Source organism: Prionailurus viverrinus, chromosome B1, assembly GCF_022837055.1.
Source record: "Prionailurus viverrinus isolate Anna chromosome B1, UM_Priviv_1.0, whole genome shotgun sequence".
In the NCBI taxonomy this organism is placed as follows: Eukaryota; Metazoa; Chordata; class Mammalia; order Carnivora; family Felidae; genus Prionailurus; species Prionailurus viverrinus.
Genome location: NC_062564.1, coordinates 34,714,182 through 34,731,054, shown reverse-complemented (window position 1 = coordinate 34,731,054; position 16,873 = coordinate 34,714,182). Strand labels below are relative to the sequence as shown.

The 16,873-nt window shown below is 53.2% G+C and overlaps 1 protein-coding gene across 3 annotated transcripts in view; it reads left to right on the top strand.

Annotated features, from left to right (window-relative positions):
- Positions 1-666: 666 nt before the first annotated feature.
- The window catches only part of SLC25A37 (solute carrier family 25 member 37), a 40,521-nt gene continuing 24,314 nt past the window's right edge, over positions 667-16,873 (top strand). For 2 of the 3 annotated variants that reach the window (XM_047856076.1, XM_047856077.1), the window contains exons 1-2: positions 955-1,060; positions 7,974-8,094. Coding sequence is in view for 1 of the 3 variants with exons in the window: in XM_047856075.1 (XP_047712031.1) it covers positions 848-1,060 (213 nt within the window). In the remaining 2 variants the exon portion in view is untranslated. Of the gene's footprint in view, positions 1,061-7,973; positions 8,095-16,873 lie in introns of all 3 variants that reach the window. The other variant, XM_047856075.1, reaches the window with a different exon arrangement.

Below are 16,873 nucleotides of genomic sequence, written 5' to 3'. Positions count from 1 at the left end.
GGCAAGGTGGCGTTAGCCTCTTCGTGAGAATAAAAGAACAAATTTACCCCTATATTACGTGTTTCAGTGAGAGAAAAATTTTTGATGAAATGGGCGCTCTCCCCAACAAAGCAGCTTAGCACAGGCCCTTGAGTCTAAACTCTGTCACCTCCACGGTATATGCCCTCGTGTTGCACAAAAGGAGGTGGTGCTCCAGTGACACCGCGCAGTGCGTCCTCATTTCTAGAACTTCACTCCACACACACACACACACACCCGCCCCGGGTGCCCCCCTCCCCCATCCAGCCATCATAACTGCTCCATAGATGGCATCCACAGGAACTGCCCCCACTCCAGGCCTTAGGAATGCCAACGCGTGCTGAGTAACACTGTTTGCAAAACTCCGGGCTCTGGGGGAAGATTACCAGTTGTTCCTGATCTCCCTTCAGCCCTGGGCACGTCCCTCTTGCGGTCTGGCTGACGCTGCCCAGTGACCACCCGCCCCCCTCCGCCCCGCCCGCCCCAAGGGCAGCAGCAGCAGCAGCAGCACCCTGGAGGTAGTACAACTTCCCGGGACACCCCCATGTCTTCTCTCGCCCCCGTCCGGTTGCTTGGAAATTTGCACTGGACAGTGACGTCACACAGGAAGGCGGGTCCCCACTATCCCGCACACCAATGGCGGGGCCGCGGCTGGCCTCTTCTTTTCCAGCGATTGGTGTCTGGGGCCCCTTTGCTCCACCCCAGCCCGCCATGGCGTCAGGCGCCGCAAAACCGGGGAGGTGGTTCCCACTTTAAGAAGTGAAGTTTTTCGCCCCCTCCCCCTCCCTGCCCACCTCCTGCAGCCTCCCGCGCCCCGCGGAGCTGGCGGATGGAGCTGCGTCGCGGCGGCGTAGGGAGCCAGGCTGTGGGGCGCAGGATGGAGGGGGACAGCCGAGATGGCGGCGGCGGCGGCTGCAAGGACGGCGGGTCGGAGGACTATGAGAACCTGCCGACCAGCGCCTCCTTATCCACCCACATGACAGCCGGAGCGATGGCCGGGATCCTGGAGCACTCGGTCATGTACCCGGTAGACTCAGTGAAGGTGAGGCGCGAGAAGACTGTAGGCACGGAGGGCGCAGAGAGAGGAGCGTGCGCGCGTGCGTTTGCATCCCGCGCAAGAGCAGCCTGGAGGAGCGCCCCGAAAACACCTCTCCTCCGGGCTGTGGCGGGCGTGGGCCCGGCGCCCCGGCTCTCGCGGCGAGCGCGCCACTCCTTCCGCCACGCGCCGGGGCCCCGGGGGGCGCCCCTCTGCCCACGGGGGTGCTCCCGCCGGCGCCCCGCACCGCTGCCTCCGCCGCGGGCTGCTCGCGGCGCTGCGGCGGGGGGAACTGGCGAGCGCCCCTGCTCTCGGCGGCGGCGGCGGAGTGCGCGAGGAAGCGATCGCTGCAGCTCTGCACAGTCTTACCACGTCTGCCCACGCGACCGTAGGGCTCGGGGGGTCTCAGCTCTTCGTGGCTCCCGCCGGCGCGCCCCCTGTCCGAGCCGCGGCGAGAGGTGTCCTCTGGTCCGTGCAGGGCGGCCAAGACTGCCCACACGTGCGCAGTTTCCGAGGGAGCTCGCCGCCGGGAAGCGCTAACCACGCTGGCGCGGAGAAACGTGGCTCCGGCTCGGCCGCGCGCCCTCTGGCCCGAGTGTGCTTCTGCTCCTGCTCCTGCTCCCCGGGTTTCTGGGGAGGCGTAGGAGTGGTAGGGGTTCTCTTGGTCCTTAGCAGCTCTCTTGGAGATACCGGTTCAGCGACGCCCTTAGGTGATCCCCTTCTCACGGGGTTTCTGCACCTCTTCCCCAGGAGTTCGGGCAGCTGAGCAGCCTAGAGGCAGCGAGCCCTGCGTTGACATTTGCCTTCTCTTTTTGTTGCAGGGAGGCGGGCAGGCAAGGAGAGCGTGAGCTCTACCACTCTTACTGTGGGTTGTGTAATAGGCACTCGGTTTACCCGTCACTTCCCCAGGTAGTTTTACATGCATTTCTGCAAGGAGGCAGCGTTAGCCAGGAGTTTTCCTGTTAGACCGAGAGCTGCCTTCTGTCCGCCTATCCAGGACACCGAGTGGCAGGAAGGTAATACGGGTATTGACACCTTGCACTTTTGTAAGCATAACTCCACTAATTCATCCAGCAACCCAGGGATTGGCAGATGAAAAAACTGAGGCAAAGAGATAGCGAACTGACTAACCTGCCAGGCTGATACTCCACCTGCCTCCTCGGACTCCAGCCCCAGTGTGCTTTGGTGGCACTTATCTTGAAAGGCAGGGCTCACAGCGCTCCCTCACTGCAGCTGTTATCTTCTTGCTGATGCTGGCCCGACACTGGAGGTGTGAGGACCAGAATGTCTGACTCAGAGGGTTTTCCCTGCACTGGACAGCTCTCCTAGAGCTAGCCATCAGTGGACAGATAGACACCAATGCAGTGAGAGAAAGCGTGAGCCTTTGAGGAAAGGTGAAGTCCAAGCCTTAAACTGTGCCGCTGAGCCTGAGCCATCACACCTTTGGCTCGTCCAGCATCCCAGCAGGGAATGAAGGGCATGGTCCTTGCTGCCAGGGTTATGGAGGGCAGCGGGGAGATCTTGCCTCTTAGGCTTTCAGAGCTTCTCCAGGGAAGACCCTGGACAGATACCAGGTGGCATTTGTATAGCAAGGAATCCCTCACATGTAATAAAATTTCCCATATTTGAAGCTGTTGTCTCCAGTGCCTTTGGACAGAGTATCTAAAAAGTTAGGGGCAGGGAGGTGTTATTGGAGCAGGCACCAGACCCACAGCATCTCAGAGATGAACGTTCTATCGAGGAACTCTACCGTTTCAGAGATTTTGCGGAGTTTGCTTTAGCGCATCACTGTAGCTTATCTTTAGGATTAGAAATAATTAGTCATGCCTTTTCAACTCCCCTTTCAACACCCTAAAGAGGCATTTGTCTTACATGTTTAAGTTGTGTGTTCTGTTTAGTTTTTTCCCTGCCCCTCCTCCTGCCCTGTAGACGTTGTCTGTTTGGCTACAGATGTCACTGTGTACTTAGTGTTACTTTACTTAGCAGTTTTCACCTGTGGATAGAGGTAACAGGGTGCATGTGGTAGCTGGAGCTGGTCTGGCTGTCGTAGATAAGTCACTCGCCTTACGGGGCTTGACTGTAAACTGAAGGCCTGGGTTAGCTAATCATTAAGGAGTTCTTCTGTTTTGAAGCATGCAGGTTTGCTTTTAGAGCACCTCGCTTTTCACCACCACTTTCCCGGAAGCGGGTAGCAAGGATTATTCTTTTCATATTTCAGCTGAGAAAAAAGGCACAGGCGCCTGGGTGGCACAGTCGGTTAAGCGTCCGACTTCAGCCAGGTCATGATCTCATGGTCCGTGAGTTCGAGCCCCGCGTCAGGCTCTGGGCTGATGGCTCGGAGCCTGGAGCCTGTTTCCGATTCTGTGTCTCCCTCTCTCTCTGCGCCTCCCCCGTTCATGCTCTGTCTCTGTCCCAAAAATAAATAAAAAACATTGAAAAAAAATATTAAAAAAAAAAGGCACAGAGAAAGTTAAGTGGCATGAGTCATCGCATGAGCCCAGGGGGGGCTGCAGCAGAGTGCCAAGGTCTGCCAAGATCAGCAGAATTGTCCGTGCCCAGCATGACCTATCAGGGATGCGTCCATGCTTCAGTCATGGAAAAATGCTCCATTTGGGGAGACCTCGACTGTGTGCTTACATGTTTTGGGTGATGGAGACTGTGAGTAATGGAGTCAGAAGCCCTAGGTCGGGTTTGCAGCCCTGCCCCTAACTTGCTTCATGACTTAGGCACTGTTCTGTGCCTTAGTTTTGTCATTGGAAAGTGGGGGCAGTGGACCAGTTCAGTATGTCTCCCCATTCTTAACCTGTCCCCCTTTGTATGTACACAGAACACCCATCGTCCTCCTTTATGATACTTGACATTCCCAATAATTATCACGGTTGAAGCCAAGTCAGTGTGAACTGTAGGTTGGAAGAAAACGTTTTCTTTAATTTTATAAGGCACACAGTTTGAACTTTGATCATGTGACATTAAGTGAGAGTATCGAGTGGGCCTGCTTTTTCTAGTTTTTCTGTCCTAGATGGTGGGGATCATGGAACCTGGTGCTGGCAGCTTTCACCACTGAGCCTGTCCTCCTTGCTTTTGTGGTCACAGGGGCAGAAGGCCAGCCTTACTAATGCCTTAAAGTATTATGTTCACTATGCCTTCCCATGAAGTCCCATCCCCTCCCCCCACCCCGTGTCATTTTAATGACCTGTGTTTTTCAAACTGTGCGTTGTGACTCATTAATGGCATCAACATTTTAAGAAAGACAGATTGGTGAGAGTTCAGAATTTAAGTGCGTGTGCCATGCAGTAAGGAGAGTGTTGCTTAGTGAAATTGGTGTGTGTGTGTGTGTGTGTGTGTGTGTGTGTGTGTGTGTGTGTGTATTCCCTGGCTGGCTATGCAAAACGCTCTTCCGACTGGGGTTTATGGCCCCAGAAAGTATGAAGAACACTGAACCTGATGGGCACTAATGCCTCTTGAGCTCCAGTCGCGACAGCCTGTGATTATTAAAGCATTATTTGGAAGACCTTCCGCAAACTTTCACTGCTTCTTCCTGTGCCTTCTTCTCTCAGTCCCCAGGGGTGGAGTGTGAGTGCTTACTAACCCATGAAGGGTCCAGCCACCCTGCCCTCCCATCCGTTCTGAGCCCCTGCATCGTACCAAGGTAGGGAACACGAGGGTTCTGCAGGGCTTTTGCCAACTGGTAGCGATGACTCATTCCTTTCCAACTGGGACTTTTGCAGCAGGTTCCCCACGATTCTCTAGCCGGCGCTCCACAGTGGCAAGGGGCATGGTCACCTAGACCAGCACGTGGGGGTGGCGGTGAAAAGCCCTGGTCGGGAACGCTCGAGACCGTGGGGAGAATGCCAGGTGGGTGGAGGAGGAAATTCCATCCAGATTAGGCACACCGCTCTAGACCATGCTGAGTCCCGTGGTGGTGAAAGCAGGGGCAAAAGGAAACAGGAAAGATTTGAAGCGAGGGAACTTCCGCTGACCCTTTCTCAGACCTTCGTTTGCTTTGCTAGTCAGGGAAATGCTGCCCTTCACTCTGCTGGGAGAAGGCCTCCTGCCCAGCCGGGCCTGTGGCGCTGATGGCGAGGGTGTGAGGCTCAGGCTTCTCTCTAGGAGCCCGTGGGTACTGAGCCCGTTGGAAAGCTCGGTTGGCCTTGGGGAGGGGGGGGTGGTTCCGTCGCTGGCCTTGTTGAGCTCTGAGCAGGAGTGAGCCAGGCAGGTGCCAGGAGGGCTCGGCATTCCTCACCCCGGAGTTTGCTCCACCGGGGCCTAGCCGTGCAGGCTGACTGGTCGGAAGGGTGCTCAGGCAGAGTCCCCTCCCACCCACGTCAGAGCTTTCAAAACCCAGTGCAGTTCAGTAGATGCCATTCAGCTTCAAAAGGGCGTGAAATCCCAAATTGCTCTAGTTCTTGCGAGAAAATTACAATGATTTTTCTGTCTCTCTTCTCCTGTCTTGTCTCCTTCGCGTCCCTCCCCTCTGTTCTTTTCTGTCCTTAAGTGGGAGGTGCCTTTCTAAAAGGTGCATTTGGGAGGGCCAGGGAGTCAAGAAAGGAGTGCCCTTGAACTCGGGTCCTGTTCTCTGCCTCGTGAGCACCCGTGCTGCTGCCCACAGCCGGGATCTGCACCTTGCAGGCCTGCCGCTGGAGGAGGGGGTGGATCTGACCCAGCCCCGTCTGCCCGGAAGTGGGGGAGGGGTGGGCTGGGGCAGAGGGCTCGAGGGGGCGCCCCTGGGATTCTAGTGGGCAGAGAAGGCGCCTTCACCTCTAGAGAGGGGCAGTGGGGGCTTCATGGGGGATTTCACCGACTGGGTCCTTTAAAGCACTCAGGGGTGTGCACATGTCACAGGGGAAGAGAGGGCGTTGCTCTGCAGAGTGTTCTTCCCCTGCCTTTTCCTGGTTTTCATTTGGGCCTGTTTTCACCACCTTTGGCCATCTCATTCATGAGGACTTTTGTCCCATCTGCTCTTTGGAGCAATGACCAACTGTAGTCCCACTTTCCCTTTTTTTTTTTTTTTTTTAATGGGTTTTTGACCCCCCCTTCCAACTCCAGTTGGGCTGCCCTTCCCCAACCCACTGGATGAACTGGCTTCTGTGTGTTGAATGAAGCCTTTGGCAGTCTCTCGTAAACCCCAGAACGTTCTGGCTCTCTTCATATCTCTCCTAGTACCCAACATTTCCTTCTCAGAGAGTTTTCTTTTTCTTTTTTTAAACCTCAGTGAGCCCTCTGGCCTCATGGGTGCTGGCTGCAGACACATCCCTACAGTCATGCTGTTTTTTGCCGGGCACTTCAGGAAGCACCGTGAGCCCTAAGCCGGCCCTTCTCCTCCCCACCTCCACCTGGGGTGTTCACGGCTGACATTTCTCATAAGGCAGAAGTATCTCATCCCTTTGTCTTTAACTATATAAGCCTTCCCTCCATCTCTTTCTGAGCCGGATGTCTCACCCTCAGAGAACTATCCTGGGGAGATTCAGAGCCCAGTCTTTGACTTACTGGTTGGGGCAGGACACTTAGCTTCTCTGAGGTGTCATTTCTTTGTAAAAGGCAGACACTAACTTTCTTGCTGCTTTCTCTCTCCTGACCCAGCTGTCCATTGCTTTCTTCTTCCCTCGTTATCGGTCAGACCCTACGGAAGTTCCTTGTAACAAGCTCCCTCATAGCCTCACCCTGTGCTCCTTCTGCCTGCCTGAGCTGAGAGAAATTCAGCCTTCTCCTGAGGCCGCTCCTTCCTGTAGGATTCCCATCAGCTCAAACCCAGGCACCGTTATCCACCAGCCTCTTATCAGCCTCTCCTCCCTCTTCTCTCCTGTCGCCTGCTCGCCTCCGCCTCCAGCCTGACTTACGCTGAGGGGCAGGAGGCGGACTTGTGAGGAGCAGGGACCCTTGAGCCAGACTGTGTGGACTGGGCCCTGGCTCCCCTTAGTGTGGCCTTGGGCAAGTCCCTTCTCCTGTCTGTGCTGTGTTCCCTGTTTGTGAAAAGGAGGCAGGCGGTACTGCTGCCTGTGAGTGACTGTGAGGGTTAAGTCCCTAAAGCACCGAGGACAGGGGGCGCCTGGGTGGCGCAGTCGGTTAAGCGTCCGACTTCAGCCAGGTCACGATCTCGCGGTCCGTGAGTTTGAGCCCCGCGTCGGGCTCTGGGCTGATGGCTCGGAGCCTGGAGCCTGTTTCTGATTCTGTGTCTCCCTCTCTCTCTCTGCCCCTCCCCCGTTCATGCTCTGTCTCTCTCTGTCCCAAAAATAAATAAACGTTGAAAAAAAAAAATAAAAAAAAAAATAAAGCACCGAGGACAGTACCTGTGGTGCAGTGAGTGCTCCCCGGGGGTCATCGGCACCAACGTGGTTTTGCAGCCCCTTCCCCCCCACCCCCGGGGCTTTGGCATCTGGCCCACAGACTGCTCCCACCACGAATGAATGCTGTCATCACCCGAGAATGTCCCCTCCTGGCCTCTGCCCGACTAACATCCAAATCCCTGCGTTCTTTATGCCCCTCAGGCTGATGGCGTCTACCTCCATGGGGCCTCGTCCTAACCCCCACCTTTTCCACCTGGAGGTCTTGAGTCCAGATGTCTTAGCCAGGCCACACTGGGCTAGGTCTCAGCCTCTTCTCTTCCCTCTCAGCCTGTCCCTGTCGCCTTCATCCAGACCGGGGCCTATGACCCACTGCATGCATCCACGCCCGGGGCCTCTCGTTTCCTGCCTTCGGTTCTTCCCGCACCTGCCTGCCCACACCCCAGTCTTGGATGACCCATCGACCCACGGGGCAGCCGAGCCCTTCCGGAGAAAAGCCCCATATTGCCTCCTTTGGTGCCGTGTATGCCCACGCCTCCGGGGCCCTCAGCCTGTCCTGCTGTGGGTTCTGGTCAGTCTCAACAGCCGTTCCAGACCACGCTCTTGCTTCTCAAACTCCCATCCCTCTGCTTTTTCAGCCTCTGCGCGGCATCTTGCTTGCTCTAGTTCATAGAGAAACCAGGACCCCAGTCAAGCTCACCTTCCTGTCACTGTCCTTCCAACCAGTGTGCTGTTCCCCACCTTCCTACTGTCGTTAAGGTAAGAGGGCCCTTCCTCTGTCAACGATGAACCAGCGGGCCTAGGGCAAGGGAGTGTGTGGGGACCTCCCACATACACCTGCGTTTCAGTCCTGGCTCTGCACCTGGGGCACATTAGGGGCCTGTCTCAGCTCAGTCTCCTTGTCGGCAGAGTGGGGAGGTTAATGCCGAGGCCTACCCGGACAGAAGGCTGGGACAGACTTAAACGAGGCAGTGCAGATAAAGCTCTTGCTGCAGTGTCTGCTGCACCAGTGCTCTATGAATGGTCACGATGGGAGTCGTTTCGGTCGTCTCCTGAGTAACTCAGTTTCGGTATCTTTCGCCCTCCCCCCGACCAGCGATTCCCTCATAAAAGCATCGGTACAGCCCAGACTTGTCCCGTCTTAAATAACAAGTAGACAGACCCCAGACATCTCACCTTGACCCCATGTGCCGCGAGGGTTTTTCTCCATAAAATAACAAGCGTTGTGAGAGGAACGCGGGCACTCGGCCTCTCCTTCCTCACCTGTCCACCCCATCCCCCCCTCCCCCACCGGCCAGGCCTTTGGCTCTGTGCCCACCGCTCTGCTGCACCCTCATGGAAGCTGCTGGTGATCTCCTTGCTAATAAATCCAGGCGTCGTTTTCCTGGCCCCTCTGATGTGGGGCAGCCGCCTGGTCTTCCTTGGAAGCCAGCCCACCGCCCTCTTTTCTTCCCTCAGGACACGTGTCTTCGTTTCTGCCTGGGTCCTGATAACTCGTAGTTGGCGGACTGGTGTCTCCGGTCCCGTCTTCCCCGGAGCCGGCTGTCCTGTTGCCTCACAGCCATGTCGCACACTTGGCTGTCTCGGTGTCCATGATGGCCACGCTCCCGCCTGGGCCCCCTCCCTCAGGAACGTGGCGACTGTGGTCAGCTTTCCTCTCGCCTCTGCCCACTCTCCCCCCTCCCCCTGTATGTTTCCAGGACCCTTCCGTTTCTGCATCTGTGATAGCTCTTTCATTTGTTCTTCTCCCTCCCGCTGGGGCCACCTTGGTTCAGGGGACTCACTGTCTCCTTTGCAGTGATGGCTTCCCTGACCACCCGAGTCACGACTGAGTACGCCCTCCCTCTCCCCGCCCCCACTTCCCCGTTGCCGGGCTCCGCTGTTTTTCTCCACCGCGTGTGTTACCTTCTAACACACAGTGCCCTTTACTTTTATTTATTGTTTGTATTCTTTGTACATTTATTTATATGTTATTTATGGTTCGTCTCCCCTTATTGGAATGTAAGCTCCTGGTGGGCGGGAATCTTTTAGCTCTTTTGTTCTCTCGTTTGTTCCCATTGCCAGAAACCACACCCGGCACATAGTAGGTGCTCAGTTAAGGATTTGTTGAATGAATTACTGTCAGTCACTCCTGGTCATCCTCACCTCTGAGGCCTCCAGCTTCTAGGCAGGCTGCAGTTTTCTTAAGCAGGGAAGAGTCACAGTGCCTGTCCTGCCCACCTTTCAGGTCCAGTTACTGCCTCTAAGAAGAAAATGCAGCCAGATTTGCAGTGAACCGCGCTTAAACAGTGAATACAATTTAAAAAGTATAAAGCTCTCTGCAGGTGCCAGGGCATGACATTATCAAACTGGGATCCTGTTAAAAGGTAAGGTTAGCTGATTGGAATGGAAAATCCAGCCTGTTCTTCAAGTGCCGCAGAGCCCACAAGGGGGGCTGAGGCCCGGCCCCATCGGCTGCCTCTCATGTCACATGGTGTCTCTCTCCGCCCACTCCCCCAGCTGTCCTAGTTGCTTTCAGAATAAAGCCTGAACCTTGGGTGGTGTGCAGATACCCAGAGCCTCTCCTGCTCTGACGTGCTGGCCAGAGCAAGACAGATAAAGGTATTCTATTCTGTGAATACCGGTTGAATGGATGCAGGCACGGTTGTTTTACAGAGACGTGGGGACGAAAGTGCTTTGAAATATGCTATTAAAAAATGCTAGTTTTACTTTTATTTGTGTGTGTGTGTGTGTGTGTGGTTTTTGAATCCATGTGGATCTTACCCACAGAAAGACTTTCTCAGCCCTTTTGTCTTTTTTTTTTTTTTTTTTTTTTTTTTTTTTTTTTTTTTTTTTTGCAGTAGAACTCGAAAGTCTCAGTGTTTCCCCCAGGGAGGCTGTTAATTCATCTGGCCACCCACTTCATTCCCCACTTACTGAGCTCCTTCCCTGCCAGGCTCGGTGCTAGACATCAGGCAACAAAAATAAGTCCCGGCCCCTGTTCCCAGGGCATTGCTCCCTATAATTAGATCTTGAGCTAAGGTGGCAGGACTGGCTCTCTCTGAAAAGAAGAATGGCCCAACTTGGTATTTGCTTTCAAATAGGCACAAGGTCTGGGGTGTCTGGACTCTGGACTCAGGCTGCCATCTTGCAGGTCTGGAGCCTGCCGGGAAGCATTGTTTTGGGCTTCTTTGCTGAGCAATCTTGAATTGTCTCCTTCCCCTGGAGGAGACAGTGGCCCTCAGTTGTACCACCCGCCCCCCGCCCCGCGCCCCCCCAGTCCTCTTCCTTGCTCCTGAGGTCATTAGTCATTCTGGAAGCTGAAATTGGCTCCCAGAAGATAACTCTGAAAACATCCTCCACCCTACCAGTAATCCCAGACGGTCGGGAAGGGCCGTTGTCTGGTCACTAAGAGGTGTTATGGTTTCACATTCATGCTTTCTCTCTGAAGAGAAAACAAAACGTGTTGAAATAGAGATCCCAGCAGCAGCTTGGTTGAAGCAAGAATTGCATAACAGCTTTAGAAATGTCTGGCCCTTGTTGGGTCAAGTTGAGGGGCTGCAGCTTTGTGTCACTTGAGGGGACTTTCTCTGGGGCTTCTGGATCCATGGGACGCATCGGGCGAGAGACACAGAGCAGTGGCACCCGAGGTCTGGCTGACAAAAGCCCTGCCCTGATATCTCATAGTGACTGCTTTTTTGTTCCCTGGTCTGGCTATAAGGGCTACATTTGAGATGCTCCTTTGGGCAGGGGTGTGTGTGCGTTCAGGATTGTGCTGGCCTTGAGGCCCCTAGAAAGGGCACCCGATTGGGGCAGGGTAGGCCCTAGGAAGTTAAGTCCTGGTCCTGCCATTGGCCAGCTTTGAAACGTTGGCCAAGTTACTTCTCTAGGCTAGTGCCTCCTTGTCTAATAGACTAATACTAGTCTTTTCTTTTTATGTTTCATTTCATTTTATTTATCTAAGAAATTTTAAAAAATTTTTAAATACTTATTTTTGAGAGAGAGAGAGAGAGACACACACATAATGTGAACAGTGGAAGGGCAGAGAGAGAGGGAGGCACAGAATCTGAAGCAGGCTCCAGGCTCTGAGCTGTCAGCACAGAGTCCAACGTGGGGCTTGAACCCATGAACCATGAGATCATGACCTGAGCCAACATTGGATGCTTAACTGACTGAGCCACCCAGGTGCCCCTCCCCCCAGTTTTTTTTAATGTTTATTTATTTTTGAGAGAGAGACAGAGTGTGAGCGGGGAAGGGGCGGAGAGAGAGGGAGACACAGAATCCAAAGCAGGCTCCAGGCTCTGAGCTATCAGCCCGGAGTCCGACACGGGTCTCAAACTCACGGACCATGAGATCATGACCTCAGCTGAAGTTGGATGCTTAACCAACTGAGCCACCCAGGTGCCCCTATTTTTTATTTTAAATGTTTAGTTATTTTGAGAGAGCGTGCATGTGCAAGTGGGGGAGGGGCATTGAGAGAGAGAGAGAGAGAGAGAGAGAGAGAGAGAGAGAGAGAGAGGGAGAGAGAGAGGGAATCCCAAGTAGGTTCCAAGCTCTCAGTGCAGAGCTGGACACAGGGCTCAATCTCAGGAACTGTAAGATCATGACCTGAGCCAAAATCAAGAATTGGAGGGTCAACCAACTGACTGAGCCACCCAGACTCCCCTAATAATAGTCTTAGACTAACATTGCTGTTTCCCTATTTGACGGGGCTGGGATCAGGTGGGATCCCATTTGTGAGCAGCTTTTCTAAACCCTGACCTGCCCAGATAATGACAGATCGTATCAGAGGCAATACACTTAATGATTGAGAGCAGCTCAGGTTAACAGCGCAGGGTCTGGGGCCAGACTGCCTGGGGACGGTGCCCAGACAAACCTCTTTGTGCCTAATTTTTCTCATCTGTAATAACAGGGATAATAACAGGACCCACCTCAGTGTTGCTATGAGAATTATGATATTGAATTATGACACACCTAGAGTGTTAAGAATAGCGTCGGGTACCTGGTAAGCACTCAGTTCGTTTTAGCTGCTATATCGTTTCTAAAAGCGTTATTACTTGAAGGCCTGCCTATGCCTGTATGTCGTTTCTGCACTTGTATATTGCAGTATTTTTGTATTGTTTCGATCTGCATTCTGTCTTTTGATTCTCTTAGCTCTCCTTTGAAGGTGGGAAAAGGCATGTACTGTTTCACGTTTCACAGATGAGAAAACTCAGCTTCAGAAAAATAGCATTTTCTGCTACACCAGAGCTAAGGGGGGAGAATGTGGAAGGGAGCAGGTGACAGCAACAAGTGAGGTGGGGCGTAGACTCACATGTTAATGGCAGCAGAGCCCCTGGGCTGGGTTCTGAGAGGAGCAGAAGATGCGGCCCCAGCCACGTTATTGGGAGGGAGGGATTGGAATTAAGGGAGAGCCAGCAGGGAAAGTATGGTGTGGAATGCAGGGCTCCAACACATACGTAGGAGTTCTTTGGTCAGCTACTCCAGTACAGAGGGCAAGGGGATGATGACAAATGGTTATTGCTGTAGGTAAGTCGTGGCTTCACTCTCTGGAGTGAATTGCAGAGGCACCTTCTCTTTTCAGCAGGGAGTTGAAAAGTTGGGCTCAGTATAGTGATTTGAATTTGGACTGGCCTGAGAATCGTCTTGCAAATCATGGTATAAAGATGGCCTGTTGGGATGAGCTCTACATCAGAGTTCCATGATCTAGGGCAGCAGTTTTCTTATCTTACACGGGGAAGAGTAGCGATGCCTGACTTACCTTCCTGGTAGGTCTACTTAGTGCATCCAGGAAGAAAGGATGGCCAGGCTTGCAGTGAACGAGCCTTTCTGCTGCTGAAAAGGTATAAAGCTGTCTGCAGGTGCCAGGTCATGGTATTTATTATCAGACTGGGATCCTGTTAAAGGGGTAAGGTTTGCTCCCTGCAATGGAAAATACGGGCTCTTCTTCCAGCCGCTGTAGGATTCGCCGCAGCTGCGTGGCCGCAGGCACTTCACCTCTCTCCTTACACAGTGTCTCCCATCTGTTGAGGAAAGACCAGCAGGCGGGAGCCTGCTCCCACCTCTTTCGCCGGGTAGTACTCCGAGCATGCTCAAAACAACACACCCAACACTGACTCCCGTCGGGCTGGCACGGAGAGGAGCTGCGTGTGGCTCCTGAGATTGAGGCTAGTGAGTGACCAGGCCACGTGCAGGGGACGTCGGGCCCCGTTCATCTCGGGGGGGGGGGTTCGCATTTTACGTGCTCGCTTGTCCTTTTTTTTAAGTGAGTCCGCCCCTTGCGTGCCAGGCAGATGGGGCTGGGGATTTTCCCATCTCGGTCCCTCGTGTCTCGGTTTTCCTTGTTTGTTCACGACTGTGGTCACAGGAAAGTAAGAGGGGAAGGAGGTAGGACACAGACGCCTTTGTCTCGAGGTCCTCCGGTCCTCGTCTCCTCGTGCTGCCCGCTTTGAGGGCAGTGCTGGCGCCTCGCTTGCCCGGGGCCTGGCCGTAGACGCCGGCAGCCCGTGGGAAGCTTGCCAGCCAGGCCTGCTCGGGAGGGGGACGCGCCAGGCCTTGCCTCTGGCTTGCACTGCTCCACTCCCCTGGAGCGGGGCATGTCCCGGGGATGTCCCAGGGCCGTCACGAGCCTGGACGAAAGGAGCTGACGAGCAGATCTAAGGAGTCTGACCAGAGCAGGGAAGCCTTCCCAAAGGAAAGACGTCGGTGCGTGTGTACGTGTGTGGCAAACCCAGGGCGTGTCTTTAACTGAAGAACTGAGTCGGTCTCTTTCCTTAGTCACTGTCTCCACGGCTTATTTGCTAAATGTGGGCTTGCGTCAGCTCGGTTCGTAGAAACGTGGAAGAGCTGAAAGGCATTTGCAAAAATGTAACTTCGGCCCCTGGACTTCACTCGGTCCACATTAATTAAGGAGGGGGGCACGTGGAGAGTGAGCACGGGTGCTGGGCATGAGGGAGCCAGAAGGCTCGAGACACCTCTGCGGTCTCTGCCCACGGAAGTCCCTATGTGGCCCGGAGGACAGACGTATGGATGAATCGTTCCTGTAGGAGGTGTTGAGCCTGTCCTCAGGGGCCCGGAACCTCATCCAGAAGGGTCAGGAAAGGGCCCCTTGGGGCAATGGCTCAGTATCCATATCTAGACCAAAGGAGACAGAGATACTCGAACAAAACCATGTGATTCTCTCCCCTAGGCTGTCACTTCCTGTCCCCGAGGTGCCTGGCCATAAGCAGGACACTCGCACCCCTCTGACACTCTGATTTTGGGATTCTGTCCTGAGCCTCCTGACTGCAGAATCTGCAGAGACAGTTTTTGTGGTTTGAGGTCACCACACTGGGGCCTCCACAGGGGACCTGCCCCCCCCCCCCCGCTCTGAAATTTTCTCCCCCTGTTTTCTGAAATTTCTTCTTTTCCTCCCCCGTGTTCTGGGATTTTAATTCCGTTTGGCCCACTCAGCGACTGCCTGGTGGCTTTTCCTCCCTGAGTAGGAACTTTTACCGCAGCGCTAAAGCCCCGAGGAGGGCGGAAACCAGGAGGAAGGGAGGAAAGCTGTCATGTCAAAGGCATTTCTGCTCATAATTGGTTCATAATTAATGGGTAGCATTAGTGGCAAATGCCAGCAGCAGCAGCAGCCAGAGAAGTGGCTAAAAATTAAATACAGTCACATGACTCGTGGAGGTTTAGGGTTTGCCTGAATGACCTTTACTGGCACAGGTCACAGTTTGTAGGGTTATGAGAGAAAGACTCAACAAACAGTGAGATTGATCTGGAGCCCCATAGCACCTGGACCTTTTCTTGAAACTCAGTTTCTCATGTCATTCCTTAGCACTTTTTAATAATGTTTTTTAATGTTTATTTATTTTTGAGACAGAGAGAGACAGAGCACGAACAGGGGAGGGTCAGAGAGAGAGGGAGACACAGAATCTGAAACAGGCTCCGGGCTCCGAGCTGTCAGCACAGAGCCCGATGCGGGGCTCGAACCCACGGACCGCGAGATCATGACCTGGGCTGAAGTCGGACACTCAACCGACTGAGACACCCAGGCGCTCCTCCTTAGCACTTTTTAAAGGCAACTATGTAGCTGAACACTCTACCCTGTCCTCTCTTTCCTTTTTAGCCCTCTGGCTCCGGTGGTGGTGGTGCTTCCTATAAAATGCAGAGTACAGTCCCTCAGCTCATCCATCAGTCTCTGGCAGTTTTGATAAAGAGCCTGAAACTTGAGGAATGTTTCCCTGGTGTCTGTATGAGGCCAGGTTTAGACAGAAGCTCCTGGAACTCGCAGCTTCTGGAAACTGAGTCCTGTTTCTGTAAAAGGCCAGTCCGGTGACATGGACAAGAATCGGCTGACCCCGAGGCCAGCCCTCTGTTTCTGTGTCTGCGGATTCCCCTGGCACAGGAGGTCTTTGTTACCAAATCTATTTGCTGAGTGTTTTGAAGGAGGACGTGTGTGGGCCTTTTCAGTGTCGTTAGACAATGCTGAGCTGTTATCCAGAAGAAATGGTCAGGATAGAAGCCAAGATTTGATCTGGTTCAAGTTATACCATAGAAAGTGCCCGGTCGGGACAGGAGCCATCAGTGAAATGGTTAAAATCCTAAAAAGTACGTGAGACTAGAGAGCTCTCTCTTAATGTAATTGTGTTAATTTTTTCCCCCTGGAATCTTTGATAATAAACTTTTTCCTGGCTTCTCAGATAATAAACTGAATTAACGTACACGTATTCACGCAGGCCAGGAAGGGTGAAGCATACGTGAACTTGCTTTGCAAATTACTGAATATTTATGGTTGGCACTTAGAGCTTGAAGAATATCAGCCTCAAAAGTGACTTTTCACTGTAAAAACGGTGTAATAACAACAAGGAGTATATTGACACGTTGGAAGACTCCTAGTTCCTTCAGTGCTTCTAGAAGAATCTTCCAAGTTTCCGAAGGAGGTGGAGGAGGGGCTGAAGTGCGTGCAGTTTGTGGTGATGGCGATGTAGCCAGGATGGCCTCAGGTGGTAGCACCTTCCATTACTGTCCTTCCACAGGCTGCTGAGCCCGCTGGTGGTGCTGCCCCTGACCCTGAGTTGGAAAGTCTCGTTTCAGACCTCCCGTGGGTGTCTCTTTCAGGGATCTTTTGTATTTTCTGATAATCCAGTCACAAGAAAGTTTCTGAAATTCTCTTCTAGACCCTAAGAACCAAAAGTCACTGCAAAGCTGGACTTTTACCAGGAACTGCTTTAAATTGAAAACAGATTTCTGATCTGTGAGCAGCCAGTTTAAGGGACAGGGAGAACTTTGTCAACTCAGGACTTGAGCTTGGAGGGCAGGGAATGAACTGAGAAAAAGGCAAGGCAAAAAAGCCTTTTCTTTGTGAACACAGGCACATGAAACATTTGTATTTTAGGGTGAATTGTAATTAGCTTAAGATAACCAGGGGCCCACCAGCTGAGTGACCTTGAGAAAAACATGTCACTTGTCCGAGTCTCAGTTTCTTCATCTGTAAAATGGCAAGATTCTAAATTTTTTCCACTCTTTTTTTTTAATGTTTATTTATTTTTGAGAAAAAGAGACAGAGTGTGAG